Source organism: Oncorhynchus masou, chromosome 2 (genome assembly GCF_036934945.1).
Source record: "Oncorhynchus masou masou isolate Uvic2021 chromosome 2, UVic_Omas_1.1, whole genome shotgun sequence".
Classification (NCBI taxonomy): Eukaryota; Metazoa; Chordata; class Actinopteri; order Salmoniformes; family Salmonidae; genus Oncorhynchus; species Oncorhynchus masou.
The window spans coordinates 6,402,479-6,423,010 of record NC_088213.1 but is presented as its reverse complement, the minus strand read 5'-3'; the positions used below and the strand labels follow the sequence as shown (position 1 = coordinate 6,423,010).

The 20,532-nt window shown below is 52.3% G+C and overlaps 1 protein-coding gene across 1 annotated transcript in view; it reads right to left on the bottom strand.

Moving 5' to 3' along the window:
- Nucleotides 1-20,532, bottom strand: part of LOC135554633 (pyruvate dehydrogenase phosphatase regulatory subunit, mitochondrial-like) — a 61,582-nt gene that overhangs the window by 28,008 nt on the left and 13,042 nt on the right. Inside the window, exons 4-8 of the mRNA XM_064987043.1 lie at nt 16,140-16,303; nt 13,348-13,469; nt 10,656-10,773; nt 7,369-7,518; nt 5,668-5,860 (exon numbers count right to left, since the gene is read on the bottom strand). Of these exons, the coding sequence (XP_064843115.1) occupies nt 5,668-5,860; nt 7,369-7,518; nt 10,656-10,773; nt 13,348-13,469; nt 16,140-16,303 (747 nt within the window). The remainder of the gene's footprint in view (nt 1-5,667; nt 5,861-7,368; nt 7,519-10,655; nt 10,774-13,347; nt 13,470-16,139; nt 16,304-20,532) is intronic.

Below are 20,532 nucleotides of genomic sequence, written 5' to 3'. Positions count from 1 at the left end.
ACCCAGCCCACAAACATTAGGTATCCTACTCACACACTGTCCTGCTACCCAGCCCACAAACATTAGGTATCCTACTCACACACTGTCCTGCTACCCAGCCCACAAACATTAGGTATCCTACACACACACTGTCCTGTTACCCAGCCCACAAAGATTAGGTATCCTACACACACACTGTCCTGCTACCCAGCCCACAAACATTAGGTATCCTACACAAACACACTGTCCTGCTACCCAGCCCACAAACATTAGGTATCCTACACACACACACACTGTCCTGCTACCCAGCCCACAAACATTAGGTATCCTACACACACACACTGTCCTGCTACCCAGCCCACAAACATTAGGTATCCTACACACACACACTGTCCTGCTACCCAGCCCACAAACATTAGGTGTCCTACACACACACTGTCCTGCTACCCAGCCCACAAACATTAGGTATCCTACACACACACACTGTCCTGCTACCCAGCCGACAAACATTAGGTATCCTACACACACACTGTCCTGCCACCCAGCCCACAAACATTAGGTATCCTACACACACACTGTCCTGCTACACAGCCCACAAACATTAGGTATCCTACACACACACTGTCCTGCTACCCAGCCCACAAAGATTAGGTATCCTACTCACACACTGTCCTGTTACCCAGCCCACAAAGATTGGGTATCCTACTCACACACTGTCCTGCTACCCAGCCCACAAAGATTAGGTATCCTACTCACACACTGTCCTGTTACCCAGCCCACAAATATTGGGTATCCTACTCACACACTGTCCTGCCACCCAGCCCACAAAGATTAGGTATCCTACTCACACACTGTCCTGCTACCCAGCCCACAAAGATTAGGTATCCTACTCACACACTGTCCTGCTACCCAGCCCACAAAGATTAGGTATCCTACACACACACTGTCCTGCTACCCAGCCCACAAACATTAGGTATCCTACTCACACACTGTCCTGCTACCCAGCCCACAAACATTAGGTATCCTACTCAAACACTGTCCTGCTACCCAGCCCACAAACATTAGGTATCCTACACACACACTGTCCTGCCACCCAGCCCACAAACATTAGGTATCCTACTCACACACTGTCCTGCTACCCAGCCCACAAACATTAGGTATCCTACTCACACACTGTCCTGCTACCCAGCCCACAAAGATTAGATATCCTACACACACACTGTCCTGCTACCCAGCCCACAAACATTAGGTATCCTACACACACACTGTCCTGCTACCCGCCCACAAACATTAGGTATCCTACACACACACTGTCCTGCTACCCAGCCCACAAACATTAGGTATCCTACTCACACACTGTCCTGCTACCCGCCCACAAACATTAGGTATCCTACACACACACTGTCCTGCTACCCAGCCCACAAACATTAGGTATCCTACACACACACTGTCCTGCTACCCATCCCACAAACATTACGTATCCTACTCACACACTGTCCTGCTACCCAGCCGACAAACATTAGGTATCCTACACACACACTGTCCTGCTACCCAGCCCACAAACATTAGGTATCCTACTCACACACTGTCCTGCTACCCAGCCCACAAACATTAGGTATCCTACACACACACTGTCCTGTTACCCAGCCCACAAACATTAGGTATCCTACACACACACTGTCCTGCTACCCAGCCCACAAACATTAGGTATCCTACACACACACTGTCCTGCTACCCAGCCCACAAACATTAGGTATCCTACTCACGCACTGTCCTGCTACCCAGCCCACAAACATTAGGTATCCTACACACACACTGTCCTGCCACCCAGCCGACAAACATTAGGTATCCTACTCAAACACTGTCCTGCTACCCAGCCCACAAACATTAGGTATCCTACTCACACACTGTCCTGCCACCCAGCCCACAAACATTAGGTATCCTACTCAAACACTGTCCTGCTACCCAGCCCACAAACATTAGGTATCCTACTCAAACACTGTCCTGCTACCCAGCCCACAAAGATTAGGTATCCTACTCACACACTGTCCTGCTACCCAGCCCACAAACATTAGGTATCCTACTCACACACTGTCCTGCTACCCAGCCCACAAACATTAGGGGAGTCCGTGAGAATCACTCCCTGTCCTCCCTCAAGAAGGAGAGACCCTGGGAGGTACTCTGTGGCCCCCAGCCAAGGTCGGCACCGAATCTGGCTCAGACGGTCTGGTTTTAAGATACTACAATAGACATATTGTACAGATATATTGTTATACCCTAATTCTGACTAAAAACTACACTCACGGATGGATAATTCTACTGACTAAAACGACACACATCATTTGAATAATCTCATGATTCTAATCAATTTCATACAATCATATGGTTTCAGGGTGGTATATTCTAATCATTCATTAAACATAAATCCCATTATTAACACCACCCGACACCGCGGAGACCTGACCACCCGACACCGCGGAAACCTGACCACCCGACACCGCGGAGACCTGACCACCCAACACCGCGGAGACCTGACCACCCGACACCGCGGAGTCTTGAAAACCCGACACTGCGGAGACATGACCACCCGACACCGCAGAGACCTGACCACCCGACACCGCGGAGACCTGACCACCCGACACCGCGGAGACCTGACCACCCGACACCGCGGAGACCTGACCACCCGACACCGCGGAGACCTGACCACCCGACACCGCGGAGACCTGACCACCCGACACCGCGGAGACCCGACCACCCGACACCGCGGAGACCCGACCACCCGACACCGCGGAGACCTGACCACAAACATTACGTATCCTACTCACACACTGTCCTGCTACCCAGCCGACAAACATTAGGTATCCTACACACACACTGTCCTGCAACCCAGCCAACAAACATTAGGTATCCTACACACACACACTGTCCTGCTACCCAGCCCACAAAGATTAGGTATCCTACACACACACACTGTCCTGCTACCCAGCCCACAAACATTAGGTATCCTACTCACACACTGTCCTGCTACCCAGCCCACAAACATTAGGTATCCTACTCACACACTGTCCTGCCACCCAGCCCACAAACATTAGGGGAGTCCGTGAGAATCACTCCCTGTCCTCCCTCAAGAAGGAGAGACCCTGGGAGGTACTCTGTGGCCCCCAGCCAAGGTCGGCACCGAATCTGGCTCAGACGGTCTGGTTTTAAGATACTACAATAGACATATTGTACAGATATATTGTTATACCCTAATTCTGACTAAAAACTACACTCACGGATGGATAATTCTACTGACTAAAACGACACACATCATTAGAATAATCTCATGATTCTAATCAATTTCATACAATCATATGGTTTCAGGGTGGTATATTCTAATCATTCATTAAACATAAATCCCATTATTAACACCACCCGACACCGCGGAGACCTGACCACCCGACACCGCGGAAACCTGACCACCCAACACCGCGGAGACCTGACCACCCAACACCGCGGAGACCTGACCACCCGACACCGCGGAGACCTGACCACCCGACACCGCGGAGACCTGACCACCCGACACCGCGGAGACCTGACCACCCGACACCGCGGAGACCTGACCACCCGACACCGCGGAGTCTTGAAAACCCGACACCGCAGAGACCCGACCACCCGACACCGCGGAGACCCGACCACCCGACACCGCGGAGACCCGACCACCCGACACCGCGGAGACCCGACCACCCGACACCGCGGAGACCCGACCACCCGACACCGCGGAGACCCGACCACCCGACACCGCGGAGACCCGACCACCCGACACCGCGGAGACCTGAAAGAGGTCTTACATGCCAAAATCTACCCGCATTTGGCAGGTGGAAGGTGGGGGTGTTAATTTTAGGCCCCGACAACAATACCACATCTACCATAGTAAGATTCTACGATACTCTGTCTACGATACTCCATGCTCCATGGGGAGAATATGAACCAGACTAATATTAGGTTCGATACTCCGCCTGCCACACTCCGCCTGCCACACTCAGCCTGCCACACTCAGTCTGCCACACTCAGTCTGCCACACTCAGTCTGCCACACTCAGTCTGCCACACTCAGCCTGCCACACTCAGCCTGCCACACTCAGCCTGCCACACTCAGCCTGCCACACTCAGCCTGCCACACTCAGTCTGCCACACTCAGTCTGCCACACTCAGTCTGCCACACTCAGTCTACCACACTCAGTCTACCACACTCAGTCTGCCACACTCAGTCTGCCACACTCAGCCTGCCACACTCAGCCTGCCACACTCAGCCTGCCACACTCAGTCTACCACACTCAGCCTGCCACACTCAGCCTGCCACACTCAGCCTGCCACACTCAGCCTGCCACACTCAGCCTGCCACACTCAGTCTACCACACTCAGTCTGCCACACTCAGTCTACCACACTCAGTCTACCACACTCAGTCTGCCACACTCAGTCTGCCACACTCAGCCTGCCACACTCAGCCTGCCACACTCAGTCTACCACACTCAGTCTGCCACACTCAGTCTACCACACTCAGTCTGCCACACTCAGCCTGCCACACTCAGTCTACCACACTCAGGTCTACCACACTCAGGTCTACCACACTCAGGTCTACCACACTCAGGTCTACCACACTCAGGTCTACCACACTCAGGTCTACCACACTCAGGTCTACCACACTCAGGTCTACCACACTCAGTCTGCCACACTCAGGTCTACCACACTCAGGTCTACCACACTCAGGTCTACCACACTCAGGTCTACCACACTCAGGTCTACCACACTCAGGTCTACCACACTCAGGTCTACCACACTCAGGTCTACCACACTCAGTCTACCACACTCAGCCTGCCACACTCAGGTCTACCACACTCAGGTCTACCACACTCAGGTCTACCACACTCAGGTCTACCACACTCAGGTCTACCACACTCAGTCTGCCACACTCAGTCTGCCACACTCAGTCTACCACACTCCGACTACGTTGTAACATCAGGACTGTTTTCATCAACAAATTCAGTCCTTAAATGTTCATGTTTTGTTTGCTTGCCATCATAGATGTACTGGAAATGTCCTGTCGTTCTCACTCTCAACCCTAAAGTAGATGTACTGGAAATGTCCTGTCGTTCTCACTCTCAACCCTAAAGTAGATGTACTGGAAATGTCCTGTCGTTCTCACTCTCAACCCTAAAGTAGATGTACTGGAAATGTCCTGTCGTTCTCACTCTCAACCCTAAAGTAGATGTACTGGAAATGTCCTGTCGTTCTCACTCTCAACCCTAAAGTAGATGTACTGGAAATGTCCTGTCGTTCTCACTCTCAACCCTAAAGTAGATGTACTGGAAATGTCCCGTCGTTCTCACTCTCAATCCTAAAGTAGATGTACTGGAAATGTCCTGTCGTTCTCACTCTCAACCCTAAAGTAGATGTGCTGGAAATGTCCTGTCGTTCTCACTCTCAACCCTAAAGTAGATGTACTGGAAATGTCCCGTCGTTCTCACTCTCAACCCTAAAGTAGATGTACTGGAAATGTCCTGTCGTTCTCACTCTCAACCCTAAAGTAGATGTACTGGAAATGTCCCGTCGTTCTCACTCTCAACCCTAAAGTAGATGTACTGGAAATGTCCTGTCGTTCTCACTCTCAACCCTAAAGTAGATGTACTGGAAATGTCCTCTCCTTACTTTCCTGCTCCTCCAGCGAAGGCCAGGCCAGAGGCGTTCATTCCAGCCAGGACGAAGTAGCCGTGCACCCCCGGTGTCTCCCCCATCAGACAGCGCATGTCTGGGGTGAACGACTCAGGACAGTTGACCAGCTGCTGGATCTCACACACTTCTAGTTCTGGCATCCTCCTCAACAAGGCTGACAGCATGGGCTCTACAGGGGGAGGGAGGGGGTAAGAGAGGGGGTTAGGTAGAGAAACACCTCGAACTACACCATCCTCCTCAACAGGGCTGACAGCATGGGCTCTTCAGGGGGAGGGAGGGGGTAAGAGAGGGGGTTAGGTAGAGAAACACCTCGAACTACACCATCCTCCTCAACAGGGCTGACAGCATGGGCTCTTCAGGGGGAGGGAGGGGGTAAGAGAGGGGGTTAGGTAGAGAAACACCTCGAACTACACCATCCTCCTCAACAGGGCTGACAGCATGGGCTCTACAGGGGGAGGGAGGGGGTAAGAGAGGGGGTAAGGTAGAGAAACACCTCGAACTACACCATCCTCCTCAACAGGGCTGACAGCATGGGTTCTACAGGGGGAGGGAGGAGGTGAGAGAGGGGGTAAGGTAGAGAAACACCTCTAACTACACCATCCTCCTCAACAGGGCTGACAGCATGGGCTCTTCAGGGGGAGGGAGGAGGTGAGAGAGGGGGTAAGGTAGAGAAACACCTCTAACTACACCATCCTCCTCAACAGGGCTGACAGCATGGGCTCTTCAGGGGGAGGGAGGAGGTGAGAGAGGGGGTAAGGTAGAGAAACACCTCTAACTACACCATCCTCCTCAACAGGGCTGACAGCATGGGCTCTTCAGGGGGAGGGAGGAGGTGAGAGAGGGGGTAAGGTAGAGAAACACCTCTAACTACACCATCCTCCTCAACAGGGCTGACAGCATGGGTTCTATAGGGGGGGTGAGAGAGGGGGTAAGAGAGGGGGTTAGGTAGAGACACTATGGACCGGTCAGTTACTATGGTATATAACCACCTCAAATAAACACAGTATATAACCAGTATGGGTTAGTTGGTACTGTATCAGTTGGTAAGAGTGTGCGCCAACATCATGGGTTCGATTCCCACTGGGGCCAACCCATACTGTCTCAGTTGGTAAGAGTGTGCGCCAACATCATGGGTTCGATTCCCACTGGGGCCAACCCATACTGTCTCAGTTGGTAAGAGTGTGCGCCAATATCATGGGTTCGATTCCCACTGGGGCCAACCCATACTGTCTCAGTTGGTAAGAGTGTACGCCAACATCATGGGTTCGATTCCCACTGGGGCCAACCCATACTGTCTCAGTTGGTAAGAGTGTGCGCCAACATCATGGGTTCGATTCCCACTGGGGCCAACCCATACTGTCTCAGTTGGTAAGAGTGTGCGCCAACATCATGGGTTCGATTCCTACTGGGGCCAACCCATACTGTCTCAGTTGGTAAGAGTGTACGCCAACATCATGGGTTCGATTCCCACTGGGGCCAACCCATACTGTCTCAGTTGGTAAGAGTGTGCGCCAACATCATGGGTTCGATTCCCACTGGGGCCAACCCATTTTAAAATGTATGCACTCACAAAGTCGCTGTGGAAAACAAAACTAAATGGACTCCGTGTTTTACAGTAGCCGTGGCAACATACACAGAATAGGGTGCCGTTATAGAACAATCACCCCCGTCTTTTACCGAAGTGGTCCCAGTCCTCCTGCATGGTCTGAATCTCCAGCTGGTTACGTCCCTCGGTGAAGATGGGTTTAGGGTTCTTCTCAAATCCTCCAGAGAGGACCCCTCCCTGCCATGCTCTCACATAGATCCTCCCGTCCATATCCATCACCACTAGAGAGAACACACAGAGATACACCGTTACAACACAGTCTAACCCTGACCCTAACCTCCAGACAGGACCCCTCCCTGCCACGCTCTCACATAGATCCTCCCGTCCATATCCATCACCACTAGAGAGAACACACAGAGATACACCGTTACAACACAGTCTAACCCTGACCCTAACCTCCAGACAGGACCCCTCCCTGCCACGCTCTCACATAGATCCTCCCGTCCATATCCATCACCACTAGAGAGAACACACAGAGATACACAGTTACAACACAGTCTAACCCTGACCCTAACCACCAGACAGGACAGAGTTCAGGCCAGCGGAGGCTCCTCAGAGGAGGAAGGGGAGGACCATCCCCCTCAGTGAATTTCATAAACATTTAAAATAGTAAAACATTAAAAAGGTTATCCCATTTAGATAAAACTACACAAAAAATATTTGCATGTTACCAAATCATTGATTAAAACACACCGTTTTGCAATGGTCACAGTAGCCTCAGCAGCACCATAGTGTAGCCGGAGGACAGCTAGTTTCCGTCCTCCTCTGGGCACATCGACTTCAAAACAAAACCTAGGAGGCTCATGGTTCTCACCCCCTTCCATAGACTTACACAGTAATTACGACAACTTCCGGAGGACGTTCTCCAACCTATGGATAGAGGAGGAGGAGGTAGTCTCACCTGGGGTTCTGGGCTATAGAGGAGGTAGACTCACCTGGGGTGCTGGGCTGTAGAGGAGGTAGACTCACCTGGGGTGCTGGGCTGTAGAGGAGGTAGACTCACCTGGGGTTCTGGGCTGTAGAGGAGGTAGACTCACCTGGGGTTCTGGGCTATAGAGGAGGTAGACTCACCTGGGGTGCTGGGCTGTAGAGGAGGTAGACTCACCTGGGGTTCTGGGCTGTAGAGGAGGTAGACTCACCTGGGGTTCTGGGCTGTAGAGGAGGTAGACTCACCTGGGGTGCTGGGCTATAGAGGAGGTAGTCTCACCTGGGGTTCTGGGCTATAGAGGAGGTAGACTCACCTGGGGTTCTGGGCTGTAGAGGAGGTAGACTCACCTGGGGTTCTGGGCTATAGAGGAGGTAGACTCACCTGGGGTTCTGGGCTGTAGAGGCTCTGAGAGGAGGTAGACTCACCTGGGGTTCTGGGCTATAGAGGAGGTAGACTCACCTGGGGTGCTGGGCTGTAGAGGAGGTAGACTCACCTGGGGTTCTGGGCTGTAGAGGCTCTGAGAGGAGGTAGACTCACCTGGGGTGCTGGGCTGTAGAGGAGGTAGACTCACCTGGGGTTCTGGGCTGTAGAGGAGGTAGACTCACCTGGGGTTCTGGGCTGTAGAGGAGGTAGACTCACCTGGGGTGCTGGGCTGTAGAGGAGGTAGTCTCACCTGGGGTGCTGGGCTGTAGAGGAGGTAGACTCACCTGGGGTGCTGGGCTGTAGAGGAGGTAGACTCACCTGGGGTGCTGGGCTGTAGAGGAGGTAGACTCACCTGGGGTTCTGGGCTGTAGAGGAGGTAGACTCACCTGGGGTGCTGGGCTGTAGAGGCTCTGAGAGGAGGTAGTCTCACCTGGGGTGCTGGGCTGTAGAGGAGGTAGACTCACCTGGGGTTCTGGGCTGTAGAGGTAGACTCACCTGGGGTGCTGGGCTGTAGAGGAGGTAGACTCACCTGGGGTTCTGGGCTGTAGAGGAGGTAGACTCACCTGGGGTGCTGGGCTATAGAGGAGGTAGACTCACCTGGGGTTCTGGGCTATAGAGGAGGTAGACTCACCTGGGGTGCTGGGCTATAGAGGAGGTAGACTCACCTGGGGTTCTGGGCTGTAGAGGAGGTAGACTCACCTGGGGTGCTGGGCTGTAGAGGCTCTGAGAGGAGGTAGACTCACCTGGGGTGCTGGGCTGTAGAGGCTCTGAGAGGAGGTAGACTCACCTGGGGTGCTGGGCTATAGAGGAGGTAGACTCACCTGGGGTTCTGGGCTGTAGAGGAGGTAGACTCACCTGGGGTGCTGGGCTGTAGAGGAGGTAGACTCACCTGGGGTGCTGGGCTGGAGAGGCTCTGAGAGGAGGTAGACTCACCTGGGGTGCTGGGCTGTAGAGGAGGTAGACTCACCTGGGGTGCTGGGCTATAGAGGAGGTAGACTCACCTGGGGTTCTGGGCTGTAGAGGAGGTAGACTCACCTGGGGTGCTGGGCTGTAGAGGAGGTAGACTCACCTGGGGTTCTGGGCTATAGAGGAGGTAGACTCACCTGGGGTGCTGGGCTGTAGAGGAGGTAGACTCACCTGGGGTTCTGGGCTGTAGAGGAGGTAGACTCACCTGGGGTTCTGGGCTGTAGAGGAGGTAGACTCACCTGGGGTTCTGGGCTATAGAGGAGGTAGACTCACCTGGGGTGCTGGGCTGTAGAGGAGGTAGACTCACCTGGGGTGCTGGGCTGTAGAGGAGGTAGACTCACCTGGGGTGCTGGGCTATAGAGGAGGTAGACTCACCTGGGGTGCTGGGCTGTAGAGGCTCTGAGAGGAGGTAGACTCACCTGGGGTGCTGGGCTATAGAGGAGGTAGACTCACCTGGGGTTCTGGGCTGTAGAGGAGGTAGACTCACCTGGGGTGCTGGGCTGTAGAGGAGGTAGACTCACCTGGGGTGCTGGGCTGTAGAGGCTCTGAGAGGAGGTAGACTCACCTGGGGTTCTGGGCTGTAGAGGAGGTAGACTCACCTGGGGTTCTGGGCTATAGAGGAGGTAGACTCACCTGGGGTTCTGGGCTGTAGAGGAGGTAGACTCACCTGGGGTGCTGGGCTGTAGAGGAGGTAGACTCACCTGGGGTTCTGGGCTATAGAGGAGGTAGACTCACCTGGGGTGCTGGGCTGGAGAGGAGGTAGACTCACCTGGGGTTCTGGGCTATAGAGGAGGTAGACTCACCTGGGGTGCTGGGCTGTAGAGGAGGTAGACTCACCTGGGGTTCTGGGCTGGAGAGGAGGTAGACTCACCTGGGGTTCTGGGCTATAGAGGAGGTAGACTCACCTGGGGTTCTGGGCTATAGAGGAGGTAGACTCACCTGGGGTTCTGGGCTATAGAGGAGGTAGACTCACCTGGGGTGCTGGGCTGTAGAGGAGGTAGACTCACCTGGGGTTCTGGGCTGTAGAGGAGGTAGACTCACCTGGGGTTCTGGGCTGTAGAGGCTCTGGTAGAGGTTTGGAGAGCAGGTAGAAGTGTTCACATCCATGGAGAGGAACAGACACCTTGGTCTCACTGGCCTGGCCCAGCTCATACGCCCACTGTAGAACATACATAGGACAGTTATAACACATCATATAGCATTCATAAACCCCTATGATATGAGCACTTCTAGAAACTTCAGAGACAGCTAGTTACAACACTTCACTGGCCTGGTCCAGGTCCTACACCCAGAGAGTCTTTAGATTAGATACAACACTGGCCTGGTCCAGCTCCTACACCCAGAGAGTCTTTAGATTAGATACAACACTGGCCTGGTCCAGCTCCTACACCCAGAGAGTCTTTAGATTAGATACAACACTGGCCTGGTCCAGCTCCTACACCCAGAGAGTCTTTAGATTAGATACAACACTGGCCTGGTCCAGCTCCTACACCCAGAGAGTCTTTAGATTAGATACAACACTGGCCTGGTCCAGCTCCTACACCCAGAGAGTCTTTATATTAGATACAACACTGGCCTGGTTCAGCTCCTACACCCAGAGAGTCTTTAGATTAGATACAACACTGGCCTGGTCCAGCTCTTACACCCAGAGAGTCTTTAGATTAGATACAACACTGGCCTGGTCCAGCTCCTACACCCAGAGAGTCTTTAGATTAGATACAACACTGGCCTGGTCCAGCTCCTACACCCAGAGAGTCTTTAGATTAGATACAACACTGGCCTGGTCCAGCTCCTACACCCAGAGAGTCTTTAGATTAGATACAACACTGGCCTGGTCCAGCTCCTACACCCAGAGAGTCTTTAGATTAGATACAACACTGGCCTGGTCCAGCTCCTACACCCAGAGAGTCTTTAGATTAGATACAACACTGGCCTGGTCCAGCTCCTACACCCAGAGAGTCTTTAGATTAGATACAACACTGGCCTGGTCCAGCTCCTACACCCAGAGAGTCTTTAGATTAGATACAACACTGGCCTGGTCCAGCTCCTACACCCAGAGAGTCTTTAGATTAGATACAACACTGGCCTGGTCCAGCTCCTACACCCAGAGAGTCTTTAGATTAGATACAACACTGGCCTGGTCCAGCTCCTACACCCAGAGAGTCTTTAGATTAGATACAACACTGGCCTGGTCCAGCTCCTACACCCAGAGAGTCTTTAGATTAGATACAACACTGGCCTGGTCCAGCTCCTACACCCAGAGAGTCTTTAGATTAGATACAACACTGGCCTGGTCCAGCTCCTACACCCAGAGAGTCTTTAGATTAGATACAACACTGGCCTGGTCCAGCTCCTACACCCAGAGAGTCTTTAGATTAGATACAACACTGGCCTGGTCCAGCTCCTACACCCAGAGAGTCTTTAGATTAGATACAACACTGGCCTGGTCCAGCTCCTACACCCAGAGAGTCTTTAGATTAGATACAACACTGGCCTGGTCCAGCTCCTACACCCAGAGAGTCTTTAGATTCGATACAACACTGGCCTGGTCCAGCTCCTACACCCAGAGAGTCTTTAGATTCGATACAACACTGGCCTGGTCCAGCTCCTACACCCAGAGAGTCTTTAGATTAGATACAACACTGGCCTGGTCCAGCTCCTACACCCAGAGAGTCTTTAGATTAGATACAACACTGGCCTGGTCCAGCTCCTACACCCAGAGAGTCTTTATATTAGATACAACACTGGCCTGGTCCAGCTCCTACACCCAGAGAGTCTTTATATTAGATACAACACTGGCCTGGTCCAGCTCCTACACCCAGAGAGTCTTTAGATTAGATACAACACTGGCCTGGTCCAGCTCCTACACCCAGAGAGTCTTTAGATTAGATACAACACTGGCCTGGTCCAGCTCCTACACCCAGAGAGTCTTTAGATTAGATACAACACTGGCCTGGTCTAGCTCCTACACCCAGAGAGTCTTTAGATTAGATACAACACTGGCCTGGTCCAGCTCCTACACCCAGAGAGTCTTTAGATTAGATACAACACTGGCCTGGTCCAGCTCCTACACCCAGAGAGTCTTTAGATTAGATACAACACTGGCCTGGTCCAGCTCCTACACCCAGAGAGTCTTTAGATTAGATACAACACTGGCCTGGTCCAGCTCCTACACCCAGAGAGTCTTTAGATTAGATACAACACTGGCCTGGTCCAGCTCCTACACCCAGAGAGTCTTTAGATTAGATACAACACTGGCCTGGTCCAGCTCCTACACCCAGAGAGTCTTTAGATTAGATACAACACTGGCCTGGTCCAGCTCCTACACCCAGAGAGTCTTTAGATTAGATACAACACTGGCCTGGTCCAGCTCCTACACCTAGAGAGTCTTTATATTAGATACAACACTGGCCTGGTCCAGCTCCTACACCCAGAGAGTCTTTAGATTAGAAACCTCAGAGACAGCTAGTTACAACACTTCATATACAGCATGATTGTGTCCCAAATGGTTCCTTATTCTAGTGCACTAAATAGGACCCATCCTATCATTCATAACGCGTTATGAAACCTTAGAGATCAGTTGGGCTGAAGAGAGCTGTCTAGCTGTTAACTGTCTAAAGACTAGTGGAGGGAGAGACCCCATGTCATTTACAGTCACACACACACACACACACACACACACACACACACACACACACACACACACATATATAATGGATAGAGAGAGGTTCACCTGTCCTGCACAGTTGACAAAGTATTCACACTCGATGGCTCCTCTGTCCGTCTCCACCGCTGTCACATGTCCCTTCTCCATCAGAACATGGTTGACTGTGGTGCGCTCATGGATCTGGACTCCTGGAGATCAGAACATGGTTAACTGTGGTGGATCTGGACTCCTGGAGATCAGAACATGGTTAACTGTGGTGGATCTGGGCTCCTGGAGATCAGAACATGGTTAACTGTGGTGGATCTGGACTCCTGGAGATCAGAACATGGTTAACTGTGGTGGATCTGGACTCCTGGAGATCAGAACATGGTTAACTGTGGTGGATCTGGACTCCTGGAGATCAGAACATGGTTAACTGTGGTGGATCTGGACTCCTGGAGATCAGAACATGGTTAACTGTGGTGGATCTGGACTCCTGGAGATCAGAACATGGTTAACTGTGGTGGATCTGGACTCCTGGAGATCAGAACATGGTTAACTGTGGTGGATCTGGACTCCTGGAGATCAGAACATGGTTAACTGTGGTGGATCTGGGCTCCTGGAGATCAGAACATGGTTAACTGTGGTGGATCTGGGCTCCTGGAGATCAGAACATGGTTAACTGTGGTGGATCTGGACTCCTGGAGATCAGAACATGGTTAACTGTGGTGGATCTGGACTCCTGGAGATCAGAACATGGTTAACTGTGGTGGATCTGGACTCCTGGAGATCAGAACATGGTTAACTGTGGTGGATCTGGGCTCCTGGAGATCAGAACATGGTTAACTGTGGTGGATCTGGGCTCCTGGAGATCAGAACATGGTTAACTGTGGTGGATCTGGACTCCTGGAGATCAGAACATGGTTAACTGTGGTGGATCTGGACTCCTGGAGATCAGAACATGGTTAACTGTGGTGGATCTGGACTCCTGGAGATCAGAACATGGTTAACTGTGGAGGATCTGGGCACCTGGAGATCAGAACATGGTTAACTGTGGTGGATCTGGACTCCTGGAGATCAGAACATGGTTGACTGTGGTGGATCTGGGCTCCTGGAGATCAGAACATGGTTAACTGTGGTGGATCTGGGCTCCTGGAGATCAGAACATGGTTAACTGTGGAGGATCTGGGCACCTGGAGATCAGAACATGGTTAACTGTGGTGGATCTGGACTCCTGGAGATCAGAACATGGTTAACTGTGGTGGATCTGGACTCCTGGAGATCAGAACATGGTTAACTGTGGTGGATCTGGGCTCCTGGAGATCAGAACATGGTTAACTGTGGAGGATCTGGGCACCTGGAGATCAGAACATGGTTAACTGTGGTGGATCTGGGCTCCTGGAGATCAGAACATGGTTAACTGTGGTGGATCTGGACTCCTGGAGATCAGAACATGTCAAACAGTTGAAGTCAGAAGTTTACATACACCTTAACCAAATGCATTTAAACTCAGTTTCTCACAATTCATGATATTTAATCTGTTAGGATCACCACTTTATTTTAAGAATGTGAAATGTCAGAATAATAGTAGAGAGAATGATTTATTTCAGCTTTTATTTCTTTCATCACATTCCCAGTGGTTCAGAAGTTTACATACACTCAATTGATATTTGGTATCATTGCCTTTAAATTGTTTAACTTGGGTCAACATTTCAGGTAGCTTTCCACAATAAGTTGGGTGAATTCTGGCTGATTCCTCCTGACAGAGCTGGTGTAACTGAGTCAGGTTTGTAGGCCTCCTGACAGAGCTGGTGTAACTGAGTCAGGTTTGTAGGCCTCCTGACAGAGCTGGTGTAACTGAGTCAGGTTTGTAGGCCTCCTGACAGAGCTGGTGTAACTGAGTCAGGTTTGTAGGCCTCCTTGCTCGCACACGCTTTTTCAGTTCTGCCCACAGATTTTCTATATGATTGAGGTCAAGGCTTTGTGATGGCCACTCCAATACCTTCACTTTGCTGTCCTTAAGCCATTTTGACACAACTTTGGATGTATGCTTGGGGTCATTGTCCATTTGGAAGACCCATTTGCGACCAAGCTTTAACTTCCTGACTGATGTCTTGAGATGTTGCTTCAATATATCCACATAATTTGACTTGTGTCATGCACAAAGTAGATGTCCTAACAGACTTGCCAAAACTATAGTTTGCTAACAAAACATTTGTGGAGTGGTTGAAAAATGAGTTTTAATGACTCCAACCTAAGTGTATGTAAATGTCCAACTTCAACTGTACATGTTTTCATGTAGAAAGGTACAATGTGATCAAACATGACAAACACTATCAATAGTTCATCGTGAGTTTGATTGGAGTAGCATGATGGCAAATTAGCCAAAGAGATGCCCCCTGGGCACTGACGAACTCACTCTGCTTGGCAGGCAACACCCTGGCCCCTTGACAGGCCACACCTTGGCCCCTTGGCAGGCCACACCCTGGCCCGTTGGCAGGCCACACCCTGGCCCGTTGGCAGGCCACACCCGGGCCCTTGACAGGCCACACCCTGGCAGGCCACACCTTCGACCTTGGCAGGCCACACCTTCGACCTTTCCTACAGAAGCCTTGCTTTCTGGCTTCATTACATTCTAACTGATGGTGAAACCACATGGTTGTAACTTTCTATTGAAACCTCCACTACAGATAGGCTTGCAAAAATTGCAGGATTCTTCCTAAAATGCAGTTTTTCCAGAAATCCCGGTTGGAAAATTCCCCCAAATCAGGATGGAACAAGCAGGAAATCTAGAATCATCCAATCAGGATTTCTGGAAAACCTGGGCATTTTAGGCTTGCAGGCCGAACAATAGTCCATCCTTGGTTTTACTGTCTCACCGTGTCCGACTGCTGCTGTGGCGAGGGCGTGGTTGACGTCAGGCGGTGACACCACGGCATCCCCCGGCAGGTGGAGCGCCCCCACTAGGTCATGAATATTCACCAGGGGGTGGAGCTTGGACACCTCTTTGGGTTTAATTACGTTACAGGGGATCCCCATCACACTGAGGAAGGAGGAGAGAGAGGAGGGAGGAGGAGAGAGAGGAGAGAGGAGAGAGAGGAGGAGAGAGAAGGGAGGGGAGGGAGGAGAGAGAGAGGAGGAGGAGAGAGGGGAGGGGAGGGAGGAGAGAGAGGGGAGGGAGGGAGGAGAGAGGGAGGAGGAGAGAGGTTAGGGAGAGACTGGACCAGAGAGAGTACTGGGCTATAATTCAGACCAGAGGAGAGGGTCAGGGAGGGACTGGACCAGAGAGAGTACTGGGCTATAATTCAGACCAGAGGAGAGGGTCAGGGAGGGACTGGACCAGAGAGAGTACTGAGCTGTAATTCAGACCAGAGGAGAGGGTCAGGGAGGGACTGGACCAGAGAGAGTACTGGGCTGTAATTCAGACCAGAGGAGAGGCAGGGTCAGGGAGGGACTGGACCAGAGAGAGTACTGAGCTATAATTCAGACCAGAGGAGAGGGTCAGGGAGGGACTGGATCAGAGAGAGTACTGGGCTATAATTCAGACCAGAGGGGAGGCAGGGTCAGGGAGGGGAGGGAAGAGAAGGGTTAGGGAGGGACTGGACCAGAGAGAGTACTGAGCTATAATTCAGACCAGAGGAGAGGGTCAGGGAGAGACTGGATCAGAGAGAGTACTGGGCTATAATTCAGACCAGAGGAGAGGGTCAGGGAGGGACTGGATCAGAGAGAGTACTGGGCTATAATTCAGACCAGAGGGGAGGCAGGGTCAGGGAGGGGAGGGAAGAGAAGGGTTAGGGAGGGACTGGACCAGAGAGAGTACTGAGCTATAATTCAGACCAGAGGAGAGGGTCAGGGAGGGACTGGATCAGAGAGAGTACTGGGCTATAATTCAGACCAGAGGAGAGGGTCAGGGAGGGACTGGATCAGAGAGAGTACTGGGCTATAATTCAGACCAGAGGAGAGGGTCAGGGAGAGACTGGACCAGAGAGAGTACTGGGCTATAATTCAGACCAGAGGAGAGGGTCAGGGAGAGACTGGACCAGAGAGAGTACTGGGCAATAATTCAGACCAGAGGGGAGGGTCAGGGAGGGACTGGATCAGAGAGAGTACTGGGCTATAATTCAGACCAGAGGAGAGGGTCAGGGAGGGACTGGATCAGAGAGAGTACTGGGCTATAATTCAGACCAGAGGAGAGGGTCAGGGAGAGACTGGACCAGAGAGAGTACTGGGCTATAATTCAGACCAGAGGAGAGGGTCAGGGAGAGACTGGACCAGAGAGAGTACTGGGCTATAATTCAGACCAGAGGAGAGGGTCAGGGAGGGGAGGGAAGAGAAGGATTAGGGAGGGACTGGACCAGAGAGAGTACTGGGCTATAATTCAGACCAGAGGAGAGGGTCAGGGAGGGACTGGATCAGAGAGAGTACTGGGCTATAATTCAGACCAGAGGAGAGGGTCAGGGAGGGACTGGACCAGAGAGAGTACTGGGCTATAATTCAGACCAGAGGAGAGGGTCAGGGAGGGACTGGACCAGAGAGAGTACTGGGCTGTAATTCAGACCAGAGGAGAGGGTCAGGGAGGGACTGGACCAGAGAGAGTACTGGGCTATAATTCAGACCAGAGGAGAGGGTCAGGGAGGGACTGGACCAGAGAGAGTACTGGGCTGTAATTCAGACCAGAGGAGAGGCAGGGTCAGGGAGGGACTGGACCAGAGAGAGTACTGAGCTATAATTCAGACCAGAGGAGAGGGTCAGGGAGGGACTGGATCAGAGAGAGTACTGGGCTATAATTCAGACCAGAGGGGAGGCAGGGTCAGGGAGGGGAGGGAAGAGAAGGGTTAGGGAGGGACTGGACCACAGAGAGTACTGAGCTATAATTCAGACCAGAGGAGAGGGTCAGGGAGAGACTGGATCAGAGAGAGTACTGGGCTATAATTCAGACCAGAGGAGAGGGTCAGGGAGGGACTGGATCAGAGAGAGTACTGGGCTATAATTCAGACCAGAGGGGAGGCAGGGTCAGGGAGGGGAGGGAAGAGAAGGGTTAGGGAGGGACTGGACCAGAGAGAGTACTGAGCTATAATTCAGACCAGAGGAGAGGGTCAGGGAGGGACTGGATCAGAGAGAGTACTGGGCTATAATTCAGACCAGAGGAGAGGGTCAGGGAGGGACTGGATCAGAGAGAGTACTGGGCTATAATTCAGACCAGAGGAGAGGGTCAGGGAGAGACTGGACCAGAGAGAGTACTGGGCTATAATTCAGACCAGAGGAGAGGGTCAGGGAGAGACTGGACCAGAGAGAGTACTGGGCTATAATTCAGACCAGAGGAGAGGGTCAGGGAGGGGAGGGAAGAGAAGGATTAGGGAGGGACTGGACCAGAGAGAGTACTGGGCTATAATTCAGACCAGAGGAGAGGGTCAGGGAGGGACTGGATCAGAGAGAGTACTGGGCTATAATTCAGACCAGAGGAGAGGCAGGGTCAGGGAGAGACTGGACCAGAGAGAGTACTGGGCTATAATTCAGACCAGAGGAGAGGGTCAGGGAGGGGAGGGAAGAGAAGGATTAGGGAGGGACTGGACCAGAGAGAGTACTGAGCTATAATTCAGACCAGAGGAGAGGGTCAGGGAGGGACTGGATCAGAGAGAATACTGAGCTGTAATTCAGACCAGAGGAGAGGGTCAGGGAGGGGAGGGAAGAGAAGGGTTAGGGAGGGACTGGATCAGAGAGAGTACTGAGCTATAATTCAGACCAGAGGAGAGGGTCAGGGAGGGGAGGGAAGGGTTAGGGAGGGACTGGATCAGAGAGAGTACTGAGCTTTAATTCAGACCAGAGGAGAGGGTCAGGGAGGGGAGGGAAGAGAAGGATTAGGAAGGGACTGGATCAGAGAGAGTACTGAGCTATAATTCAGACCAGAGGAGAGGGTCAGGGAGGGACTGGACCAGAGAGAATACTGAGCTGTAATTCAGACCAGAGGAGAGGGTCAGGGAGGGGAGGGAAGAGAAGGGTTAGGGAGGGACTGGATCAGAGAGAGTACTGAGCTTTAATTCAGACCAGAGGAGAGGGTCAGGGAGGGGAGGGAAGAGAAGGATTAGGGAGGGACTGGACCAGAGAGAATACTGAGCTTTAATTCAGACCAGAGGAGAGGGTCAGGGAGGGGAGGGAAGAGAAGGGTTAGGGAGGGACTGGATCAGAGAGAGTACTGAGCTTTAATTCAGACCAGAGGAGAGGGTCAGGGAGGGGAGGGAAGAGAAGGATTAGGGAGGGACTGGACCAGAGAGAATACTGAGCTTTAATTCAGACCAGAGGAGAGGGTCAGGGAGGGGAGGGAAGAGAAGGGTTAGGGAGGGACTGGATCAGAGAGAGTACTGAGCTGTAATTCAGACCAGAGGAGAGGGTCAGGGAGGGACTGGACCAGAGAGAGTACTGAGCTTTAATTCAGACCAGAGGAGAGGGTCAGGGAGGGGAGGGAAGAGAAGGGTTAGGGAGGGACTGGATCAGAGAGAGTACTGAGCTGTAATTCAGACCAGAGGAGAGGGTCAGGGAGGGGAGGGAAGAGAAGGATTAGGGAGGGACTGGATCAGAGAGAGTACTGAGCTGTAATTCAGACCAGAGGAGAGGGTCAGGGAGGGGAGGGAAGAGAAGGATTAGGGAGGGACTGGATCAGAGAGAGTAATGGGCTATAATTCAGACCAGAGGAGAGGGTCAGGGAGAGACTGGATCAGAGAGAGTAATGGGCTATAATTCAGACCAGAGGGGAGGCAGGGTCAGGGAGAGACTGGACCAGAGAGAGTACTGGGCTATAATTCAGACCAGAGGGGAGGGTCAGGGAGGGACTGGACCAGAGAGAGTAATGGGCTATAATTCAGACCAGAGGAGAGGGTCAGGGAGGGACTGGACCAGAGAGAGTACTGGGCTATAATTCAGACCAGAGGAGAGGGTCAGGGAGGGACTGGATCAGAGAGAGTACTGGGCTATAATTCAGACCAGAGGAGAGGCAGGGTCAGGGAGGGGAGGGAAGAGAAGGGTTAGGGAGGGACTGGATCAGAGAGAGTAATGGGCTATAATTCAGACCAGAGGGGAGGGTCAGGGAGAGACTGGATCAGAGAGAGTAATGGGCTATAATTCAGACCAGAGGAGAGGGTCAGGGAGGGGAGGGAAGAGAAGGGTTAGGGAGGGACTGGACCAGAGAGAGTACTGGGCTATAATTCAGACCAGAGGAGAGGGTCAGGGAGGGACTGGACCAGAGAGAGTACTGGGCTATAATTCAGACCAGAGGAG